This window comes from Tubulanus polymorphus, chromosome 3 (genome assembly GCF_964204645.1).
Source record: "Tubulanus polymorphus chromosome 3, tnTubPoly1.2, whole genome shotgun sequence".
Lineage (NCBI taxonomy): Eukaryota > Metazoa > Nemertea > Palaeonemertea > Tubulaniformes > Tubulanidae > Tubulanus > Tubulanus polymorphus.
The window spans coordinates 19106450-19131237 of record NC_134027.1 but is presented as its reverse complement, the minus strand read 5'-3'; the positions used below and the strand labels follow the sequence as shown (position 1 = coordinate 19131237).

Here is a 24788-nt window from a genome sequence, read left to right as displayed (position 1 = left end):
ATTTATTTTATTACATCAAATTTACAAAGCATATCATTGGTTCATACAGTAATAAAAATTAGGACAGAACAAATATTATTACAGAATTTCCAAAAAGGCAATGAATTTCTATAACTAAATGAACATTATTTTTCTAATAACTCGGATCAAGAGTGACTCTCCTGTTTATTAGGAAACACACGCAACTAGTGGAATAGGTTTGATTTACACACATGTTGCAGGTATCAATTGTTTATCACTATAGAATTTGTAATCTATAAAAGCCAAAATCAACATCAGCCGGAAACCCAGACCAGATCAATTCATAATTCAATGATTGAATCTACACTACAATATATGTATTTATTCAAATATTTCAATAAAAACATTAACTTCTTAAATCTATTCTAAATCATAGTACTTTCTTATCTGTAAATTCACTCAATCTATCGACTCAGCAGGTGCTTAAGATGAGTTCTTAATAGGACAGATCCATTTTTAAGGATGGTGATAATACAGTATCATGATGCCAAAATAAATGCCTGGTCAAATAAATTAATATTTGTGATTGTACGTCCGCGTATGTTCGGTTTCAAAGCTGAATCATATTTGACGTTTACACAGCATATTAGGTTCGAATCTGTCAATGCATTTTATTCTATGTATCGATATTTCAATTTACTACAATTCCCATCATTCTGAATGGCTTTGCAGAAAACCCGTCATCGCTGCTTGGCAGCTATATTTGTAAGTTGAAATCAGTTCATTTTCAATGGGTTAAATCTGAGTAAAGTTGTAACTCATATATAAGACCGTGAAACTGGATCCTGGGCCCCATTCCATCGATACAATTATCTGAGATAACACGATTGAAATTTATCCCCTTAGACTATTGCACATGCAGCATGTGTGGTAGTTTTCATATGCCCTTGCAAAATTTTTGTTTCGGGAAAAAAGTAAATAATAGGGCACACAATTTGTGCGCCATAATGCATTTCTGTACTAGGACTAAAGCAAAATGTGAATGAAAATAAATTGCCCAAAATCAAAAAAGACAATTTAAGGCATTTTCCCTTACTCAAAAGGGCACTTTTCTAAAGGAGACATTATTGTTGCTCTGTAGATTTAATCGAAAAAGGGCAAATTTCGCCAAAACTCTAAAAAAGGCACAAGCAAATTGAATGTGAAGGCAGATTTAGTGGCATGATAACAATAAATGTGCTGTAGTCACTGAATGGCCTTGGATCCGCGCATGCCCCTCAAAGGTCAAGAAGTATGTGTCCGGAAGTAGATTTAGATCTAGTGATGTTGGGAATTGTAGCAGCAATATTTTCTCATTTCCTAGTTCCAATTTAGATTGGAATACTGATATTATAAGTACGTATGATGATAATAAAGTACCCTCTTGTCTTTTGCAGCTGTTTCATCTACAATGAACTGTTTCATATACCAGTATATCAAATGTTTGCCATCTGAAATTGTTGTCAATATTTTATTGAGTATTGATTCATCCCAGTTTAGATCTTACTTTTACATTATCTTGTGATTTATGCCAGTGAAGCATTTTCAAAGTTATTCTGGACGTCAAACAGATTTTCTCTTTTCTTACATTAATTCTCGCCGCTGGTTGATAAAAGATTGTTTATGTACTTTGCGGGCTTAGTTCAGCCTTGTGATAGCATTCTCTGTGTGCTATCTGAATGACCTATCAATAAGCATTCAGTGTCCATCAGCAATCCTAGTTGCATTGTGTCTCATACTAGCTAAATTTACTTTCTCTGATCTAGTACCACATCTGTTGCATGGCAGTCAATGTGACTAGTTGCAACCAATCCTGTCATGTTGCAAGCAGTTGCAAGTTGATCTAAGCCTGCCTTTAATTCTTCTTTTCTATTTTGCTATTATATATTAGGCCTATCTCTAATAATTAAACTCTTGCAAATGCTCTTTTCAGGGAAACTTTTTCCAGAATATTGGTTCAATTTTGGTATTTGCTGTGTTTGGGACAATAATTTCTGCCTTGGTGGTTGGTGGAGGTGTTTTCCTTCTTGGCAAGGTAAGCCTGAATGAAAATTACACTACACATTGCCTAACCTGGTGCTGTATAACTTAATAAACCACTAGCTGGTGAAATTAATTGAAATTCATTTGGATATGCCGATTTCCATATCAACTCTGTATTCAGCCAACTATTAATGGTATGAACAGTAGGCCCTAAGGCAGTGTTGCTGTAATCGTACATAACTTAGAATGGTCTAGTATTTTAAAACATCACGTATTTTTTAGGGTAAAATTAATTCGAATAACCCCTTGAAAATACTACTACAGATTACAGATTTTTAATTTACACCTTAATTTCTTTGGGTTGGGCCCGGGTATCTTTAACTATGGCATGGATGGTATATACATACGCGCTACTGTGAAAATTAGTTTTAGCCCACTTGGGACTTTAGTCCAAGCGGGGCTATTGCCTTCACTTTTCTGCCGTTGTTCGTCTGTCCGTCCGTAGGCGGAATCCAGTTATTTTATGGATTATGGAAGACACTTCAATATGATGTCTTGATATTTGGTTTACACATGTATCTACCCTAGACACATCTTCAGCCCAAAAACTGGCCAGGTCAGAATCAAGATGGCCAACTGGCAGCCATTTTTGTTCACCAAAACCAGCACTTTTTACTCATTTGTCTTTTGTCATTTGTCATTTGTTTTTGAGTGAACTTTCATGACCCTTTGATCAATTACCTTGATCTTTTGTATATATCTGTTTACATCAAGCGCCTATCGGCATGAGAAAAATTGGGGGGATCGGACTAAAGATGGCCGTCCTGTGACCTTTTTTGTGCCCAAAAATGTTCATTTTGGCCCGAATTCTTCTGAGTCCTGTAGCTTCCTACTGGTTTGCAATATTTCATTGAAATGTGTGAATGTGTGATGGGTATTCTATGGAAAGAAATTTTTAATACATCAGACAGGTTGAAAATGAGCTAGAAAATTTTGAAAAACTCGTTATGGTAGGTGTTTATTATGCGAGGTTCTATATAATTTGTCATATTACATTACGATCTTATTTTAACATATCAGAGTGAGACAGGCTTTTGGATCGGTCAGATTTGATGCAGCCAGCATTCATCTTACGTAGTTTCATCAGTTCTCGTTCATATCTCCAGATATGAATGGTAATATCATGATATCAGTCATGCGCAGTGGGTACTCCTCCAGAATCTTGAAAGTAAAAAACATACTCATTGCGCATGCGGATGATTCGAACCCCATATATCAGTCAGAGCTCGTGTTCTTGTACGGGAAGGTTCGAATCCCGTATATCAGGACAGCTAACACTGCACATTAGACTTTGTATGAGAAGTATGTTTACCTGTCTTATATCACAAAACCCATGAACCAATCTTCAAAGAGAACGGAAAAGTGATTGAAAATCCAGTATCAAGAAATTGGAATACCGGTAAAAAACAAATGAAAGTTCCATTTGGATGAATATTGTTAAATTTCTTATTTTGTTGAAATGTTCTCGAATAAAAATTAACATGATGAAAATTTTTAATTGACGAGTGGATGGTCATTTGAACCCTACATGTATGCATTAGATAATTGAAAGCGAGTATAGAGATGATGACAACAATTTTACTCATCAGAAAAACCTTCTTTGTGGACATATTTATCGGAACACCCTAACAGACACCTAAAAAGAACCCTAATTTGTGCTTACTACCAAAAACTGTCTGAAGAATTTTTTACTGATATATGGGATTCAAACCACTGCAAGAAGTACGTAGAACATTATCGCCCTAATATATATGGGATTTGACCCATCCTATTAGTTCCTGTTGTAAATACCTGCACAATGAGGACGTTTTCCGACTTAGTCGATTTTCAAGATCCCACTGCGCATAACTGATATGGTGATATTTACTTTCGGGTGGAGATTTGTGTTTTTGTTCTTGTCACCCGGATTTGAGATTACCCTGTATCACCACCAGGGGAAGTTGAATGTTAAAACGTATTAGGCCTAAATGTTTTGGTTTATATTGGTACCTATGCATATTTTGTGATCACAAACGATAGCAAAGTTGTAGATCATGACACTTCCTTTGACTGAGGTGATTTTCAAGGTCATTAGGTTCTGCATATGTTCAGAATGCTGAAATTATGTAATATTTTGATTTATATTGGGATTATGCATATTTTGTTAACGCATTCAATTGCAAAGTTGCATACTCTACGATTGTGGCAAGTTTCGATCAAGGTTGTTGGTTTCTGTAATGTTCATTGATTTGAGGTTTTGCTACTTTGGTGCGTGATAAGTCGTTCATCGTGTTAAATGGTGCAACATCTGATTTGCTCAATGAAATCCAAAGCTATGTTCACACGTTTTAAGCAATTGTTCACCCTGCTGCCAAATGGGTCTGCCTATTTGCCAATTTTGACCAAACCTGCATCGCCTTAAACTGTGAAACTTCTTATTTGTTCTACAATATCTTAAAGTCCATGGATCTCTTTTTCCCATCCTCCAATATGAAAACACGCACGTTTGCCTGGCACATTTTCGAATACTCCAACTGAACCAGGATAAAAAAATACTGATTGCATGAATGCTGATAGTTGATTCTTATTTTAGGCGCAAGTTGCCTATCAGTTGGATTTGATTGAAAGTTTCGCATTTGGCTCATTGATATCTGCAGTAGATCCAGTTGCGACTTTGGCAATATTTCATGCAATGGACATCGAACCAGTATTATACATGTTGGTGTTTGGTGAAAGTGTTCTAAACGATGCAGTCTCCATTGTATTAACTACGTAAGATTTTTTTTCTTTTATAAGAAAGTAGTCGCTCAACTTTCTTAGGAAAATAATGACCATTCGGCAGAAAACATTATTCGAATTCTTGTGATTATCATTATCATTGAATGTTTTGGCTATGTTAGGAGACATACGGTTGAAACATACTTAAAAAATAACATATTTTGTACAATGTAATTGCATATTTTGCTTCATTTTGACATTTTATTGTGGACAATCTCAACATGTTAATGTCGGAAATGCATTTGAAAAATATTTTTTTGTGTTTTTTTATTCTTCCTAGTACTGTGATAGAGTCTGCTAGCCCCGCATTTGCTGATTTGAGCGGAGGAGCCTTGTTTTTTCAAGGTGTTGGTCGATTTTTATTGATGTTTTTTGGCTCGAGTGCAATTGGTGTGACATGTGGTTTGATCAGTGCTATGATATCCTTTTAAAGAAAAAGAGTTCCATGATCATTTCATCTGGTTTGTAAATTCAGTTTTAGACCCTTATGGTTAACTACCTAGTTCTCTGTAATAAGACGGTTTGCGATGACTTAAACATTTTTCACTGTCAAGTTTTTTCAGCTGTCTCTCATAAAGATTTTCAGAAAAGTCATGATTAGATTGAGTTCCATATTTTGAAGTTAGGTCATTTAATACTGTTGTCCTTTAGTTAAAAATGAACTGAATTCTACTCAACTAAATAACATCGAACTAAATTTGACTTTTAGTCAAATTCTATCCATCAACTATGGATCTGCATCCTGTTGTTAATATCTCTAAATCCTTAACTTCTGTACTTGTTAAAGTTTGCTGATTTACGAAAAACCCCGTCATTGGAGTTAGGAATGGTTCTTGTGTTCTCCTATGCTCCGTATGGTTTGGCTGAAGGATTGCATCTATCAGGTATCAGTATTTTTGTTTTTTTATAAATTAGGGTTTTCCTAACCATTTTTGTTATTCTCTCAGCTGCCAACTGTTCATGATTGTCAGTATTTCTTACTATTTTTATTCCGAGAAATACTGATTTGATGCATTCAGAAATTTGAAAGATGTTATTGAGGGTCTTAATGTTGATTACTAATTAATGAAACATTTTCATTCATATTTATGAAATGTTACTGAAAATGCTTCAGTTTCTTATTGATAGCCCTTTTCAGAGATTGGCAGCCCTGTTCTCTTGATTATTTATGTATGTATTTATTTATTATAGTGACATGCACATAATATCTGAATATGAATAGAAGTGAAGATATATGTAGTACCCAACCCTGATTTAAATTAATAAGTCACTTTATATGAAATGATTACCGGTACATTACACGAGTACACGTATTAAAACTTTTATATACCTTTCACATTCATTTCACTCAAGCGATAACCATTTTCGAATTCCTGGGTAGCAGAATTTTGGATACAATTTACAGGGTTTTTTTTTTCACAATGATCTGAACGCAAAAGTATCAGTTATAAATGGTTGTAGGTAAAAATCCCCTTGGTAAAAATCCCCTTAGTAAATATCCCCTGGGTAAAATCCTCTAGGTAAAAATCCCCAAATATTCGAAGTAGGTAAAAATCCGTCAAATTTGTAGTATGTTTTAATTGAAATAGTATATACTATAGTTGTATGCTCATGATATCCTTATGGTGTTCCACGGTAAAGTATAGATAAATTGGATATATGTATCAATAATATGAATTAATTGACCTTAAGATTGTATCTACTTACACTCCACTCAAAAGGAGGGGGATTTTTACCTACTCCGAAGAATTGGGGATTTTTACCTAGGGGATTTTTACCGCTAACTTTTATAAATGGCCAATCAGAGAGTCAGAGTCTCCTTTCTGATTGGGTTAGATGCAGTTACGTAAACCAAAGTAGTGTCTCTTGTATTTCTTCCTGTTTTTTTAATGATTATGAATAGGATAGTTTTTGGTGAACCGTAGGTTTGCCTATGCAAACGGTCTGGTGAAGCAGTTTTCATTGAAAATGAATAGAGTACTGGTGTGTCAACAAGGCACAGACATTGGCTGTGTAACCAATAGTGTTGATTTTTGGTGTCATGGTTTGGCTTAATGAGTTCTGAAGCCCACAAAAATTTCATAGTGATCGAGTTATTTTTAGGGGGCTTATTCTTGAAAAATACCTAAAAACCCTGCTTTTTAGCACTAAGTAATGGCACGTTTTCACATATGAGAATTGAAATATATAAAAGTTCAAACCTTCCTGGAAGTGTTGCCCTTTTTTGTGCGACTTATCTGGATTTACTTTTCGACCTACAGGCCCTCACTTTATAAACCCCCTAAATTTTCTCACTTCTATTTATCTGAGTTGACCTTGTTACCTGAGCTACATTGAATGTGATTGGCTGTTTGTTGGATATACAGGAAATTCCAGGAACTTCTGATGTAATTGGGAAAGCCCATTGGGAAAACCCAATGTGGAACCCAAAACAAAATGGCGAGCATTTCATTCGACTAGGTATTGTATGTTCGCTTATAATTTGTTCAAGTTTGATGTCTGTGAACTGTTTAGTTATTGGGAGGATATCTTATTTCCATCTCAGAAAATGTATCTTTGACATTTGTGCAAGGGTTGGGTGAAATAGCTTTTCTCAAATTGGCACCATCATCATGGGTGACTGTGATATGCTGATTCGATAAGCATGCACTTGAAATGCAAATTGAATCAAATTTTACTCAGACAAAAATATCAAATCTTATTTAATTTGAATCAACAAAATACATTAAAATACGATTTGATTTTATTCCGCATTCGCAAGGAAAAACAAATTGCTCCAAAATATTTGTGTTCTTGTCACCTGCCGGTCTGTGCTACTTTGCAAAATAGGTTGTTCTGTCTAAGTTACTTACAGAAAGTGTATTTTGTCACTTTTAACCCAAAAATCGTTAAGTGTCATTTCAAACAAGCCAGCCTATATTAACCCTTTTGCTACGTGTGACGTTTTGGAAACGTCATATGAGTGACACGTGCTGTGCGTATGACGTTGTAGAAACGTCATGCACCTATTGATTTATAACTCGAACGCGTACACAGCAAACAGTATGGAAACGCATGTAAGACAAGATAGTTAGCTTTCTAAACAACAGATGGCGAAAATGCGTCAGTAGTTGGTGCTGTCAGCCTGTTGAGCACATGGTAATTTGCGCGGGATTGAGATGGCTGCTCGAAAGAAAGTTTTCAGTGCTAATCAAGTTTTAGGCAAGATTTACGCCGACGACGACAGTGAAGATGACGATTTAGATGACGGGGGTGATTTCGGACTGGGCGGAGACGACTCTTGGGACGAACTGAAAAAAAAAAATTTCTAACCCATCCTGACCCCCCCCCAACACGCCCCCCCCCTACAGAAAAGGCTGTTGGTATGATTTTTTACTGATTTTCACTGAATAACATCATAATCTTCGATAAAAACGCGAAAAATCGGGGTTAAAAACAATTTGAAAAAAAATCGAATTTTTCGGAAAATACCTTACGTATGGGGCGGTGCAAGCGTGTACGAAGCGAAAGGGTTAAGGCTTACAAGACACATTGACATGTATGTAGTATGTCAATGTTAGATAGTACGATATAAAAGATTCATTTTTACTAAAATCAACTAGCTCTTTCGATGACGCTGGTTCAAGTAAGGATGTTTTCCTCAAGAAATGTGATTTTTTTTTTATGGTAACCTTCAAATGGTGTTCTTTAAATTTCAGGAATAATGGCTATTTTAATTACTGGTATAGTTATGTCACATTATACACATCAGAATCTGTCGCCGATGACACAAATCACTGTCCAGCAAACATTCCGAACTATAGCATTTATAGCCGGTGAGTTAAATGATTCTTAAGCAAGGAGTCCTTGATTTAATTAATACATTGGGGTTAAACCAAAATGAGGGCTTTTGATACATAGTAAACTCATGCAGAGAGGGTAATGTTGGAGATAGTGTATATGTTGAGATGAACTGAAAAAAATGAAGAAATTAATTAGATTTGAACCTTGAGCTGGCTCCTGGGGAAAAATTGACGGATTTATTCAATCTGCTTACTATCGGCCTTACTATAAAGAAAAGATACTGAAAGTCATCAAAGTTGCTCCGGACTTGTTACAGCTGTTAGGTAGTCAAGAGCACTTGACATGCCCCTTAACCTTACTCTATCCCTTATAGTGTAACAGGCCCCCAATTGAACTTTATTAGAATAGTAATACTTGTGCCATATATTGTATAGGTGGCCTGATCCGCAGTTTTATTGGCTCGCGTTAGCGAGCCTTTGTCAACGGTCCGGCGGATCGATAATCATTCATATGCTTAATACACTACGCCCAAAGCACACTCAAATGCAATTTCAGTGGTAGCCTGTAATTTCACTACTAATGGGCGAATTGAACGGATTAAGCAAAAACATATTTCATAATTTGTTTTTCTTTATGGTGCCCAAAGTTGAAAGCCGTGGATTTCATATTTTTTTGAGAAATTATCCAAAAAGTCTAAAAAATCGATTTATTTGAGCACGTTTTTTGGTTTACCTTTGTCATCAGTATGAGCTTGGCATTGAGCCAATTCATGTAAAATCGCGGTACGTTTTTTTATGTGAGCATTTTTTCATTGGTTCTCGGGTTAAACGACGTATAATCGATGCGATTGAAGACATGATGAACCTCCATCGATGACATGGTCAACTTTGTTAAAATTCGACAAATAAGTATTTTTGCTGGGAAAATTCTTAGTTCTTATATAATAATTGCGTATAAAATTGCAATGACGTCGATTGGGGGGCGTCGTCTCTAAGAGCGAATGTGATTGGCTGTTTTTGGGATATACGGGGAATTCCGGCCCTACTAAAATAATTATGGGAAAGCCATTAATGGCGAACGTTTCATTGGACTAGGTGCCTTATATGTGCGAATCTTAAATGCTCATTGCTGGTGAGAATATAATTATTTCACATATCGCCATAGGTATTGTTTCGTTTTTATACCCGGTGATTGTGTTGATAGAGATCGAAGTGAAGCGAACATTCACTACACAAGGCCTCCACGTGTGAGCAGGAGCGCTAACATTAGACTGTTGCACACACAAACACACGCTTATACACCCTACTATATGGTGATGCTGTAACGCTGCTTGGCGCGTGCACGTTTGGTATGATAACAGGCTGAATAATCGTTGTAGCAGAAGATGAGCGCTGTGTTTTCTGTTTGATAGAATTTGTAAAAAAATTGTAATTTCTTGTGACCTGAAAATACTAAGAAGCAAACTATAGGTATAGGTCTGAATATTGTAGTGGTCAATTCCAGGATTTAAAACGATCTAATGCTACGCCCCAGTGTTTTAGCTTCCGCGGCCATACATTGGAAGAGGTTTCGATTCCAAGACTCAATATTCAGCCACCCTCTGATATGTGACATCATATGAATTTTATTTGAATATTTTTTCATATGGTGAAAAATATTTTTTTGAAAATATAAAATAGTTTCCAATGCCGCGCCTACCTGAACCCTACAAAATTTTGGATGTAGACCATTAACAAATGTTTATCTTTGGTCTTATTTGACTACAAAATAATTCTTTAAGAAAGATAAAATACGATATAAACTTCTAGAACTTTGAAGTCACGAATTAAAAAGTTTTTTCAAGCAATGCCCTTACTCCAAACAACCTCTAGCTTTCAAGGTAAACCACACTTTGCCCATGGGCAATTTATTTATACAGTATCTTTAATTAACCAAATTCAATTATCCAAAATAACTTATGCGAAAATTCAATGCTCTATGTGTCTGAAGAACTTTATCTCGTCAAGATCCGATGCTTTGTTTGGTAGTTATGGGCTTTCAAAGACGAAACCCCCCCCAAAATCTCGGTTATGTATAATTTGTGTTGATCCGGTTTGAACTCCACCATGACGTCATAGCATTTGTTGAATATGTAAATGAGGTGGATCAGCAGGTGCTAAACAAAATGGCGGCCCAATTGAAGAGGTTCATATTCATCATTTCTAGCGTGAATACTGATGCTCAAGGCGTATGATATAACGATTCATTGTGTGCGATGTGTTCAATGATTCATCTAGTTTCGAAATCCCGTGCATAAGGTAACGTTGCATCAAGATATCTGACGAAATTCTGTTTTCAATTTGCGGAAATTTACTTCTGTGTTCGCCACACGGCTGATTCACTGATGATACTGATCAGCTGATAGCATTGACTTTTTTAAGATGAGTGTGATATATTTACACGACTGAAATAATTGTTTCATCATCATTAATTGAAGTGATTTTATTGACGTTCGCATTTAGGATCCTTTTTGGAGACTGATTATTTGTATAAGTTTGTTAATCGCAGCATAGTGATGAGCGTTTGCGTTGAAAACAGTCGTGCACAGTCGCATAGGCAATATCGCCTTATACTCTTCTGTTCACTGCCTGCATGTATCAGTTATAGATAAAGCGCGCCAAGGCGCAGGTCGCGAGTAACAACAATTCTGAGTAAAGATGTAAGCTTGCCTGCCTACTTAAAGCAATCCTATCGTGAAATTATTAAAAACCATGTCAGTCGTTAACATTGTCAGTAACCAGCACTGGCCTAAAATTTGCATAGACTTGGGAGGAGCCGTATGATAATGAAAAACCTCCGATGAAACCCAGGCTCTCACTTTGCCGGGTACTCATAGTTTTAGTTGTTTAATATGCCATTCTATGAATGTATAAGAACTATGAATATTATTTTGTTGAGACAAAAATTCCCAAGATCAATCAAGATTTCATTCTCGTTAAAAAGTCAGTTATCACTGACCAAAATTAAGTCCTTTTTGATATATTTTTCTTATTTAATTTTCAATGAAATAAATTTTGTTCGTTCTAGAAGCCTATACATGAAAAATTTTCAGGCCAGCCGTAGGCTGAGCCTATTACTATACAAATGGAGCGAATTTAAATGACATGGTTTCCAGAGTAAAGGCTGTTTGACTGTGCAACTGAGCATATATTCATACAAATCATTCATTAGAGCATAATCCATTCTCCAACCCCTATGAAGCTGAATTTTGAAAGAGGGCCTCATTAAAATTTATATGAGTTTTTTCGCGAAACCTGATCGCTAAAATATCTGTTTTAAAAAGCCAATCAGAAAGCAAAGACTCCTCTATGATTGGCTTAGCCGCAGAGATCAGCAGGTGTTCACGTAAACACGTGGTATCGTCTACCGTTTTACTTCCGGGTTTTATTTTAAGATCTAAAATTGTATTTCAATATCGATTTCTGTGAAATCTTTAGTTGATTTGGTTTTTTGGGAGGAATATTTTTATTTGCACTAAAGAAAATATCATTGACATTTGTGCAAAGTCCGGGAAAGAAAGCTTTTTCTCAAATCGGATTGATGACCTTGATATGATAATTAGCCATGTGCTCAAACTATAAATTCAATGAAATTTTATTCTGCAAAAAAAATATCAAATCCAATTCAATTTTACTTTATTGGACAAGGTTAAACAGCGAATCCAATTCAATTTTGTTTTATTGAGCAAATTTCAGAAAATTCAATCTATTCGGCATTCAAATCACTAAGACCAAGGGAAAAGATTTATCTGAGGTATTTGTTTTTTTGCCAGCTCCAGTTGCTGTCTGTGCTCTGAAAGCACAATTGAATTGTGTGAATTATTAGCCTGGGATTGACTAGTCTATCGAGCTGGGAGTGTATTTTGACAAATTTAACCCACAGAATGCATCATTTGCCATTTTATGAAAATTTTAAATTTCAAAAAATCTTATGAATGCATCATTTTATGAAAAGCTGACAGGCTGGCCATGGTGCCCCTTGGGGCTCTTGTTTACTTCACACTATGGTTTGGCGAGCCACTGGACCATTGGTCCTTCATGAAGGTTTTACGGATAAACAGCCTGTACATTATTAGGATATAAGAAGATTATTAAAGAATATTTATGAATCAGAGCAAAATTTTATGGGTGAATGCTTTTTTGCAATTCATCTGTTTTATCTCAACATGTCTCTTTTTTTAATGCTGGAGCTAGATTTGAAAGGGAATAGAAACTGGAATATCGTGGATCAGTGCCTGACAAAGTTATACCTACATCAAGTGTTTGTTGTGTTTTATTTTTACAGAAACTTGTGTGTTTGCCTATCTTGGATTGGCTATTTTTAGTTTCAAGCACATCGTAAAACCGTCATTTGTCATATGGAGCATAGTAAGTAATTGATCCGATGTAAAAAAATCTGGCCACAAATATTTTGCCACAGATGTTCACAACTATTGACAATCTCAGTGATCAGATCATTTTTATGGCTGGCTGGTACACCAGTTGTTTGATGGCTGACATGTTGCAAACCTGTTCAATTACTAAAATCGGCAAATGTTGATTGTAAAACACGGCTGTTACATTGCAACAACATATTGCTTTCTATAAGATTGCTAAGGGATCAATCATTTATTACGTACGCATAAAATCTTGATTTTCTAAACCTACTTTGTCAGTACCCCTGCTTTGCGTAACTACTATCCCCGAAAGGTTGGCCACTGACCGGGAAAACCAAGAAAAGTTAAGAAATCAGAAAAATCAGGAATAACCCAGGGAATTGAACAAATTTTGCAAAAAAAGAACTAGAAAATTCAGGATTTCAATGCGTTTCTGTATCGATGTTTATGTAATATTTAAAACAAAGAAATGTATCTATTCACTTACTGAGTCACTCATTCATACATCATATTACATTTTATGTATGCCTCACCTCTCTAACCCCTCCCCATGCAGACTACAGATATGTACACATTTGAACATAGTCTCCCTTCCAGGACCTCTCCCCATTCATGTGTTCATATGTAATCAATAGATGATCCTATTGAGTCAAAAATAATTGCTACATTGTATAGCGGTACACCGTATAGCATTTTTCATAATTTTGAATGCAATCAGCTCTGCTCAGTGTCTGTTGGACTGACCATTATACAGGGTTTGTAGCCTTGAAATCCTTGAATAGCCTTGAATACTACTATGTATATTCATGATGAATCATCATTCAGTTGTATGTTATTACTGCATGTATAGCGCTTTTCACGGAGATGGTGTCAATTGACTTGGACCATGGATCCCCCTCTGAAATCCCGCCAAAAAACATCTGCTTGGTGTTTACATCAGATTTGATTTTTGAAAAAATATTAACTTGATATTTCCATCTTAATTATTTGCAAAAAGTAAGTTTTCTCCCATCATTTGAATTCAACCCAATACAGTTTTCACACTTATTTTTTCCCCGTTATATTTCCAAGAAAGTCTGTACTTCAACCAATTAAAAAGTGATTAGTGTAGGCATTCAGTCACTGGCTCAAAATTATCAAATGTCTTGAAGTTGCTGTAGTTGGCCGTGTCAGTGAATATCAGTGAATTCGGGTCAGCTGTGGCGCAATGAACCCTGTTAAGGCTTTTTTTTGAATGGATGAAGCGAGTAAATATTGCCGTAAAGATGTTTTTCATGGTGGTAAAAAGCCTCGAATGTGCATCTCAAATGGCCTTGAATGGCCTTGAATTTTGGTTGGTCTTGAGGCTACGAACCCTGTTATATGGATAATCAAGACACTGCTTTTCATACAATACCTTTGTATGATACTACACCTGTAGAACTTTTTTAATACTGATAATTAACTTTTTTTAAACTGAAAGTTACCTGAAATGACTGGCCTTGAGGTTATGAACGCTGGCTCATTATTAGGCAACAACTCGGGTTAAGGTTTCAATATGTTCTAAGCCAATGGAGGAGAATTTGATCATTGCAACCTAGATTTTGATAGGAATGGTCATAAATATGATGAAGAATATAATATCCATAAGATTTCATTATTGAATAAATTAAATGTTCCTAGAAAAAATTTACATTGTATATGATTAGTAATGAGGCATAAATACGACACAGTCAATGATGATTTGCATGTCTGTAGTTTACTGTATTGTTCATTTTTCAGTATTGTCTTGTTTCAGGTGCTCATTCTAATCGGCCGAGCTATGAACATATTCCCGCTTTCGTTTGTTCTAAATTACTTCCGTGAACACAAAATTACGAGACGCAATCAGTTTATAATGTGGTTCAGTGGTGAGTGACTTTTCTATTTTTTTCGTAAAGATTTGTTCCATCCAGAGAATACCATTACCGTCCAATTGGCTTTTGGTGTGGTTTGGTGCTCTAATTGGCATTCGTGCAGTATCCTGTATTATGCTAATTAGCCATGCGTTTGGATTGTCAGAATAACAACATCATTTTCCCCTATAATCTGGCCACTTATGTTTCACAAACAAAATTATTGATTGCATTTATTGTAATCATTACCATCTGGCATCATCAATGCTTAGTGAAAAATGAAAGGTTTTTCAGTGCTGTACCAGGATGCCAATTCAATTGAATTATATTCAGTGGAAAATGATGGTTATTTGGAGATGTAACGGGGCCCCCGAATCAACTTTATTCTGACATGACGCAAATGAATGTGACAGAATGAAAATTCTGAAGTATTCATCATTTTCAATTCGTAGATATAACTGCAAAGCAACAATCACTGGTTTTCTAAACAAAATAAAACAAGTTTTATCATGGGCCTGCTACCAAGGCCATTATTGCTATCACCAACTGGACTTTTTAGCTTGGAAACATGATAACTTACGTAAGTTATGGACTTCGTAGGTTTCTCAAACTTTCAGAGATTATATACAGTTAAATCGGCAAGCTCCCTTTTATTTAGTCAGTAAATCGGTTGCTTTTTAGTGAAATAAGAAAAAAAAAAATCTGACTGTTTTTTCCATTTTTAATGGCCCGGTTCTTGTATCACTGCACTTAATACACCATTTGCGCAGTATCTTGTATTATACTGTCTAGCCATGTGTTTGTATTGTCACAATAACAAAATTATTCTCCCTCAAATCTGGCCACTGATCTTACAAAAACATAAATTGATGGTTGGATTTATTACAATCATACCCACCTGGTATCGTTTATGATCTTTGAACTATCACAATGTCGCTAAATTATTGTTAATCAAACATATTAGCAATTCTCACGAATTCTTACCAATTGCTACTTAGGGAGCATCTCACAATTTCAACACCTGTTCCTATACGAATAACTCTAAAAGTCCTGACGCACCCACCCACCCCATGTATTCAATGGACCTGTATTTTGGAAGTGTTGATTCTGATGGTTGGATACAATCAAAGATAAAACGTGACATGTGGAAATTTACTACATATTGACTCATAAATTTATAATATTTCAAAACTTTATTGAATTAGAGAAACAGAACTGTTAGAACAAAATCAAAACATTAACAAAATCTATATTTACAAATCCGTTTGAAACGACATAATTTTCGCGCAGTGCAACAAAACTTCAAACCCGGAAATACGGGTAATTGCCAGTTAAGGGTAATTGCCGGTTAAGGACTTCGCCGCTTTGCAATTTGCCACGAATCCTACTGGTCGACAGTTCTAAATTTGATTTCTTTTCGCAAGAGGTATTGACAGACCACCCCTATACGCGAGTTATTTGTATAGGAACAGGTGTCGAAATTTTGAGATGGTCCCTTACTCCAGTAACAAACCAACTAACTCTATAAACTCTATAAACCTGGTATATCGTAGTCCCTCACGCGGCTGAGCATATCAGCAAGCCTATGTTCTTTAGTTCTTGTTGGTTTACCTTTTCAGCAGTATGAGGTTGGCATTGAGCCAATTCATGTAAAATTGCGGTACGTTTTTTAATGTGAGCATTTTTTTCATTGGTTCTCGGGTAAAACGACATATAATCGATGCGATTGAAGACATGACGAACCTCCGTCGATGACGTGGTCAACTTTGCTTAAATTCGACGAAAACTGTTTTTGGCGGCAAAATTTATTTACCCTAAGAAATTTTGGACGTAGACCATAAACAAATGTTTATCTTTGGTCTTATTTGACTACAAAATAATTCTTTAAGAAAGATAGAATACAATATAAACTTCTAGAGCTTTGAAGTCACGAATTAAAAAGATTTTTCAAGCAATGCCCTTACTCCAAACAACCTCTAGCTTTCAAGGTAAACCACACTTTGCCCATGGGCAATTTATTTTTCAAATATGATTGTTTCCACTTATAAAATACTAAATTACATTTAAGCACAAATGTGTAACATGTATATTGTCATATTAACTCTTTGCCTCCCAGGCCTATTTTTCAGGAAATGCTGCGCTTTGGCGCTTTGCCAGGATTTCCGCATTTTTCAGAGATTCATAAAACAAAAACTAGAAGGGATATCTTCATCAAATTTGTTTTATTTTGTTCGTCTGGTCTTGCTTTTTCATGTAAAATAAGCAGCATTTCTACTAAGAGTGATAAAATCTGTAGCAATCACCAGTGCAGAGGGGGTATTTTGCAGAAAATATGCCCATTCATGCGTGTTCAGTTTAGATGACGGCACTAACACACTGCATAGAATGACCGATGATAGTCTGTTTTAGTAGTTAAAGGCATTAACCAACTGGTGTTGTGCGATGAATTCGCCATCTATCGTTAGAGTTAAGAAAGTCAACCGTACCAGTACGGTTTTGGCAGGCAATGAGTTAAGAGCTCATGAAAAAGCAAGAGAATTATAATTTAGCCACTCCACATTGTCTCAAGGTTCATGGACATGTTGCTTAAATACTTGGGTGTACAGATAATATAGGTGATTAGAGGGAACATTTTTTTTCAAAAGCTAGCAGATTAGCCCATTACACCTCCAAATAACCAGCATTTTCCACAATATAATTTAATTTAATTGGCATCCTGGTACAGCACTGAAAAACCTTTCATTTTTCACTAAATATTGATGATGCCAGATGGTAATGATTATAATAAATGTCAGTACAAGTCATCAGTGTAATGATGATCCCAGCTATAGTGACTTAACTGAATCTAACTATTGCTAGTTTAATCTAAATCTTCAGACATTCTTGTCTGCTAGTCTGTTTCTTTAGTGATCCATTAACATTCATAGGGACAGGGATGCCTTTTCAATAAATTTTTATCATTTCTCAGATCGATGCAAATCCGTTGAAAAAAATGGGGGAGGGGTGGATAATGGCATCTTAAGGATAGATTGGTATGACCATAAAAGCGTTTCTCGATCTATTTTTAAATGCGATCATTTCGTTAACGAAGTTTTATCTATCTGTTGCCCGGTCGTGTGTCTGTGGATATATGTATCTACATTATTGATTTTTTTAACGAGTGTTGCTCGCGTGTAGTGCTGAAAAACGGCTTTTGCGGCCCGTAACGGTGCGCCGCCTACATTGTTTTTCTTATGCAAATGAATAGATCAATTGATGATGAGCATTTTGACTTGTCTTGAAACTAGCAGTGTGTTAATGGTAAAACATCGGATGATGTTGTTTGATTCTCTGAGTGAAATTTCAATGTTAAAACTGCTGAAAAACGATCTGAGACGATGTGAAAAATCAAAATTTTCTGGGGGAGGACCACCAGACTCCCCGTTATAACTCCACGCCTATGGCGTTCATTATTTCTAAGTTATTACGAGACTTAAAATTTTCCGCCTTTTTTAATGATGCTCTGTTATCATCCCTGTAGGGAAGTCCTTTGAGCATCTTTTGTTTAATTGGTTTCGATACTATACATGTATGAATCTGGACATTTATTATAGAAAATATTAATATTAATTCCAGGATTGCGTGGTGCTATAGCATTTGCGTTGAGCTTACATTTAGAATTTGAAGCGGAGAAGCGGCATGTACTTGTAACATCTACTCTTATTATTGTTTTATTTACTGTCTTGTTTCTCGGTGGTTCAACTATGCCACTTATGAAGGTAAGTGTTTATTCTTTCTGTTACATTCTATTGTAGGGTATTTATTATGATTTGACTCTTTAATGAACTAATATTGAACTCAAAATCCCTTGCCTATGATAATTTGATTGACAGGCCAGTGTTGTTTCACTGCATATTTCCGAAAATGCAATGTATGTACATAACCATACTGGTACATATAACATAATAGCATGTTAAAGTATTTAATTATATTAATGATTGATTTTTAAGGGAAAAATATTGAAAATTTTTTAAACATTTTTCATTATATATTATATGCGATGCATGTACAAAATTGGCATAGGAAGTATGTACCGCATTTGACTAAGAAATTACTAAAATCTACTGGATACGTATGACTCGGAAAACAGAAATTGGACAAACATAACGGCTCCCAGTACATGTGTATTACAATAGCAATCGTTCAGAATTTGTCCACAAGCATTCAGGATTTTTCGCAAAAAATTACAAGGCATTTAGGAAGTTGAGGGAGTTTTCACCCTCGTAACGGTGAGTCCGTACGGTTTCGGGCTATCCCTCGTTTCTTTTATCGAAATAAGCTAATTTGATTAAATTAAATTAAATTAAATTTATTATTATTAATTGATTGAATAAATAATGCCGCCCCCTTCTAAAGGTCAGCATCATAGTGGGGAGGGATGTGGTCATTTATTCGGAGCCTGGGATGACCACGTTTCGTGTGCGGCGTGTAGGCATAAATCGGTGCAAATTTGCTCCAGGATTAATCCTTGCAAGACTTGCGAGGGTTAGTTCGAGGACCTTTGTATTCAGGCCGATAAGGCTCGGAAACTGAAAGATCTTCATCGCATTAATAGTAGAGATTCGTCGGTTTCGGTCGATGCGCCCATCAACGTCTTTAATTCTATTTCATATCGTATAGAAGAGCGGTCGCCGGCAGTACTTGCATGGTCGGCTTCCCAACTCCGTTCACCGGGGAGGATCGCTAGTTCCCCGGCACCGGTTCGGCCGGTTCGGCCGGTTCAGACTACAGGCTCTGAACCGAGCGCTCGTCGCGGTAGTCGAGATACTGGTAGCACAAGCCAGCCGGTCCGGCCGGCCGGCACCGGTCTGGTCCAGATGTCGCCCGGTTCTGAACTTCCGGTTCGAACATGTGCGTGCGTTTCGTCTGATTCTGACGGTATGAATCATAGTTATCGTCGCTCAGGGGATAGATCTCGCTCTCCCACCAGGTCCAGACGCCGTGATCGTAGTAAACGCGCAGGGTCTCCTTCACGCAGATCAGAATAAATTTTAAACCTGTAATCGTTGTCGCAACAAGTCGTTACTACAACTTCTACAACAGGTAAGCCCATTCCTGATTGTACGGTTAGAAGTTATTCGGAATTCTGACTCTGAATTCTTAGATGCTAGGGTAGGATCTGATTTTAATGAGGATCTGGTCCCAGAAGCGGCAATTTCTTCTGGTGTCGTTCCTGCCGCAAGCAATTTTTTGGTTGCCCCATACAAGGGAGACTTCCCTGGCTCGCAACGTATCTCCGTCCCTTTCAGTTTTATCCAAACCCGCAGGGGACATGCCATTTAGAGCAATGATCAGTGAGTTTTTTTTGTCGAACACGGAGCAACTCGCGCTAAGCCCACAGCAGCTCCTCTGGTTGGTGAGTCAATGGAAGCTTATCGCCCTCTGGACTCTGATCTTAATTTTTTAAGCGAATCGTCAGTGGTTTCAAGAGAATGGGCTCAATTATGTACGAAATTATGGTGTGAATGTTCCCCTGGAACGTTTTCTTTTCCCCCTCCAGAACGGGGTTTCAAATGTGGAAAATATTTGAGTTCAACCAATCCGCCTACAGGCGCATTTCGCTCAGCGTATTTACCAGGGTTGGTTCTTTTCAGGATATGGCAGTTGTTGACAGGCGAGCTTTGCAAAACTCTCGCCGCCGTCCATTGGGCCTCGGACCCAGAGTTAGTTGCCCTAAAACTAGAGGGAATGGACCAGATTATCCAATCTTTGGCTTGGTCTGTTTCACATGTCATTCCATTGTCGGTTCGGGGTCAGGCTAATCTTGTGTTAGCCTCCCATCAGTCAGTTATGGACTCCAGTTCCAAAGCTCGTCTACCAGATATGGTGTCCAATTCATTACTGAGAGCTCCATTGGGGACTTCTTCGCGTCTCTTCTCCAGTTGGTGTGCTCCTGTTTCTGCTGAGCTGAGGAAGATTCGAGAGGTCCAGACCAAGTCCACCATCTGAGCTCCATGGAAAAGCGTATCGCCCGGCGGCGCAAGGTTTCGGCACGGACTCAAACAGGATCAACTCAAACTTTTTCTCAGGCAGCTACAGATGCCGGTTGGGGAACTAGTGCATAGCTCTAACAATCCCGTCAAGCCTCGTCTGGTCATAACAGTTCCGATTCCTATCGGGGCAAGGGGAAGGCTCCAAAAAGGGGCTCTTACCTCTGGAAAAACTCTAAATGAATTCTCGGGACCAGTGGGAGGTTGTCTGCAGCAGGAGCCACCCACTGGTCTCCGTATCCTAAGGCGACCGTGCCTGATGAGGTCACCTCCCGACATGTGGCCAAAGCCAGGTCAGGAAGCTTTAATCTCTCCGGCTCTCAAGGAATTGGCCAAGAAGGAGCGATAGAACCAGTTTGCAACGGAACTTCTCCCGGCTGGTTTTCTCAAATATTCATGGTACCAAAGGCCACAGGGAGTCAACGGACGGTGATTGATCAGTCATCCCTCAATCGGCACCTAGACATTCCAAGGTTCTGGATGACCAAATCCAAGGACGTGATTCAAAGGCTCCGTCCGGGTCAATGGGCAGCTTTATTGGACCAGAAAGATGCTTATTTTCAGGTTCCAATTCACCCAAAATCTGGGTTATTTCTCAGGATAAAGTGGAAAGGCCGCCAGTTCCAGTTCAGGTCCCTTCCATTTGGCCTCAGTACGGCCCCGTGGGTTTTCACCAAGTTGGTCAAGTCCGTTCAGAAGGTACTTCAGTCCAGAGGTGTTCGACTGTTCGTTAACTTCGACGACTGGTAAATAGTCGCAAACTCAGCTCAAGAATGTCTAAAGGCAATGACCTCAGTCTTGGACTTAGTCCATCAGCTAGGGTTCTGCGTAAACAGGGAAAAATCTCAGTTGACACTGGCCCAACTGTTCACTTATCTAGGCATGGACTTTGATCTCCGAATCGGCAAAGTCCTTCCGTCCATGGCTTGAGTAGCCAAACTTCAAGTAACCATAGCGGGAGTTTCCACAACCCCGAGAACAGCTCTTTACTGGTCATGCCTTCTAGGCTCCATCAGCTCCATGGGTCTGGTGGTGCCCTTAGGCCGCCTCAGAAGCAGGCGCTTGCAACAATATGGGAAGGTCTTCTGGTCTCAGTCGAAGGGCAACTGGGAGACCTTGATTCCCGTACCTCCAACCGATCTAAGTCCAGATCTTCATTGGTGGGCGACAACCACGAATCTTTGTCACGGGGTTTCACTGGATCTGATAGAGGCCCCAGTTTGTGTATTCACAGATGCCAGTCACCAAGGGTGGGGGCGCATCTGGAGAACCGAGTCAAAGCCTGGAGCTGGTCTCGCTATAAGGCAACCAACCACATAGTTTCCTGGAACTGCTGGCGGTGTGGAAGGCCCTGAAGTTCTATCACAGGAGAGTGGAGGGTCACCACGTTTGGTTAGGTTTGGGCTTACCTTCAGAATCAAGGGGGCACTCACTCAAAAACCCTCACAGATCTGTCAGCCAAAATTCTTTGGTGCCAGGCAAAGGGCGTTTCCCTGACTGGCACATTTAGCAGGGAAAAGGAACGTGATGGCCAATGCTCTTTCTCGTTGAGGTCAGGCTATTGCGACAAAATGGGTTCTCCACCAAGAAGTAACCAATCGGGTCGAGACATGTTCGGCAAAAGATACGTACCCGCCCACAACAGTCCTCCCGCACTTGCTGGATCAAGTAGAGGGATCAGTCAATTGCAACATAGTTCTGGTAGCACCATGTTAGCCGGCTCAGAAATGGTTCCTACTACTTCTCAACCTACTGTGTGACAACCCCAGGATTCTTCCGAATTTCCCATCATTTCTGTCTCAGGGGAACTTTCGGCATCATCCGAACAGCCAGTGGTTAAATCTGCTCGTCTGGCCATTTTCCAGTGATCCTTGTTGGCTTCAGGCTATTCAGAACAGGCTGCCTCTTTTATCACAGGATCTAAACGGCCATCGACAAGTACCATTTACGATGCCAAATGGGGTCGGTTTGCAGATTGGTGTGCTACAGGGGAAATTGATCCATGCTCACCCTCTGTAGCTCAATTGGCAGATTTTCTACTGCATCTATTAGTAGTAAAAGGTCTGCAGGTTATAACTATTAAAGGTTACCGCTCTGCGATTTCCCATACATTGCGTGCTTCTGGACGGCCAAACGTAACAGCTGATCATCGGATATGCCAGCTTGTTGCAGGGTTTTCTGTTTCCCGGCCTCACGTACCGAAAATTGTTCCACCATGGGATCAGTCAGTAGTTTTGAAGAAGTTAATGGAGGCGCCATTTGAACCTCTTTCCGCAGCGTCATTAGCGAATTTGTCAAAAAAGACTGTAATCATGCTGTTCTTGGCTTGCTCGGCTCGTCATTCTGATATTCATGCACTTTCAATTCAACAAGGTCATATTGTCTTCGGGCCAGCGAAGGAATTTGTTTTGCTGCAGCCTTTGGAGTTTTTGGCAAAGAACCAACGGCCTAGCTCAGTCGGCCGTCAATGGCGAATTGAAGCCCTAAAACATCGAGTTGAACCAGGTCTTTGGGACAGGACATTATTTCCTGTATGGGCGTTGTGTTTTTATTTAGATCGCTCTGTTCCACAAAGTGATTCGCGGGAGGTTATTTATTCTGCTGCTGGATCACCTGGAGGGTGATATTTCTCGGGACACAGTGACCTGATGGGTCTCTTCACTGATCAAGGACATTTTATTGATGGAGAATCTTTCCTCAGAGGGAGTTGTTTCTAATCAAGTGAGGTCTATGGCTACTTCCTGCACAGCCTTTTCAGGTGCTCTGTTGGAAGAAGTCCGTCGGGCGCCTTTTAGAATTCTCCATCGACATTCACGTCCTTTTATTTACAGGATGTTTCAGGCCAGTTAGGCTCATTAGCGTCCTTGGTCCTGTTGTTATGGCTCAAGGTGTCAATTCTTTTGGATCGGACTCTTTAGCGTAGAATTTTTATGTTTCCATAATTAGGATCACAAGGGGTGTATCCATGTACATAGTTTGAGCTCATGTTCGCAAGTATTAATTTTGTAAAATTGGGGGGGGGGGAACTAAAATTTGTATTTCTGAGTAGTACTTACCCTTTCCTATCGTGGGAATCCCGCCCACCAGCCCCGCATAGCTGGATTTTTGGGTCTGCTATGGCATAAAAAGATGGCTGATTTCGCCGGTGGCTTAATGCAATACCGCAGGGCCGGATCATATAGAAAAACCATTGGCGCTCAATCCAAATTTAGAAAATATTGGCAGAAACCATAGGAAAGGGTAAGTATTACTCGGAAATACAAATTTTAGTAAAAAAAATTGTAATTTTAACATACTAGGGTGACACACGGCGTTATGTTTCTAGTTTCCACTTTCTAGTTTGTAAGATATCAAACTTAACCTAGTTGTCACTTTGTGGAAATACTGTAGCGCGGAAATAAGCTATGAATAGAATTCGGGAATGCCCCTTGGAAAATATCACTGAATACGTTGTCCAATGACCTGGTATCTCCATTGGAAAACCAATCACTATTCATAGTTATAGTGATGATTATTACTTATGAAATGTGTTCCCTGATTGAAAACACCAATGTTACGTAGCACATACCCCGCTAGTCCACTGGCGGACAAAATGGCATGCGTAATGCAACTTGAAATACTGGGATATGCTTAACCGCTGTGATATGTTGTGTGTCTTAATCAATCTGGCATTAATGCAAGCGAGCTACTGGGCCAAATGGTCCAATTTTGTCATTGCGTATGACATGCCCCAAATAGGATATCTCAAGTATAGTATTCTAGTATTTTCACTACGCAATGACAAATATGGAGGAGGGTACTCAAAATTGTGTAGGGAACTTCTCACAAACCACTATGTCTCTACAAATCTAAAGAATTCTAATGTAGTATACAGTATCCAGTAAAGTA

The 24788-nt window shown here is 38.2% G+C and overlaps 1 protein-coding gene across 1 annotated transcript in view; it reads left to right on the top strand.

The window, feature by feature from the left end:
* The window catches only part of LOC141901690 (sodium/hydrogen exchanger 8-like), a 48452-nt gene that overhangs the window by 18474 nt on the left and 5190 nt on the right, over positions 1-24788 (top strand). The window contains exons 6-13 of the mRNA XM_074789105.1: positions 1934-2035; positions 4616-4794; positions 5081-5219; positions 5579-5684; positions 8499-8615; positions 12907-12989; positions 14775-14886; positions 18487-18629. Of these exons, the coding sequence (XP_074645206.1) occupies positions 1934-2035; positions 4616-4794; positions 5081-5219; positions 5579-5684; positions 8499-8615; positions 12907-12989; positions 14775-14886; positions 18487-18629 (981 nt within the window). The remainder of the gene's footprint in view (positions 1-1933; positions 2036-4615; positions 4795-5080; positions 5220-5578; positions 5685-8498; positions 8616-12906; positions 12990-14774; positions 14887-18486; positions 18630-24788) is intronic.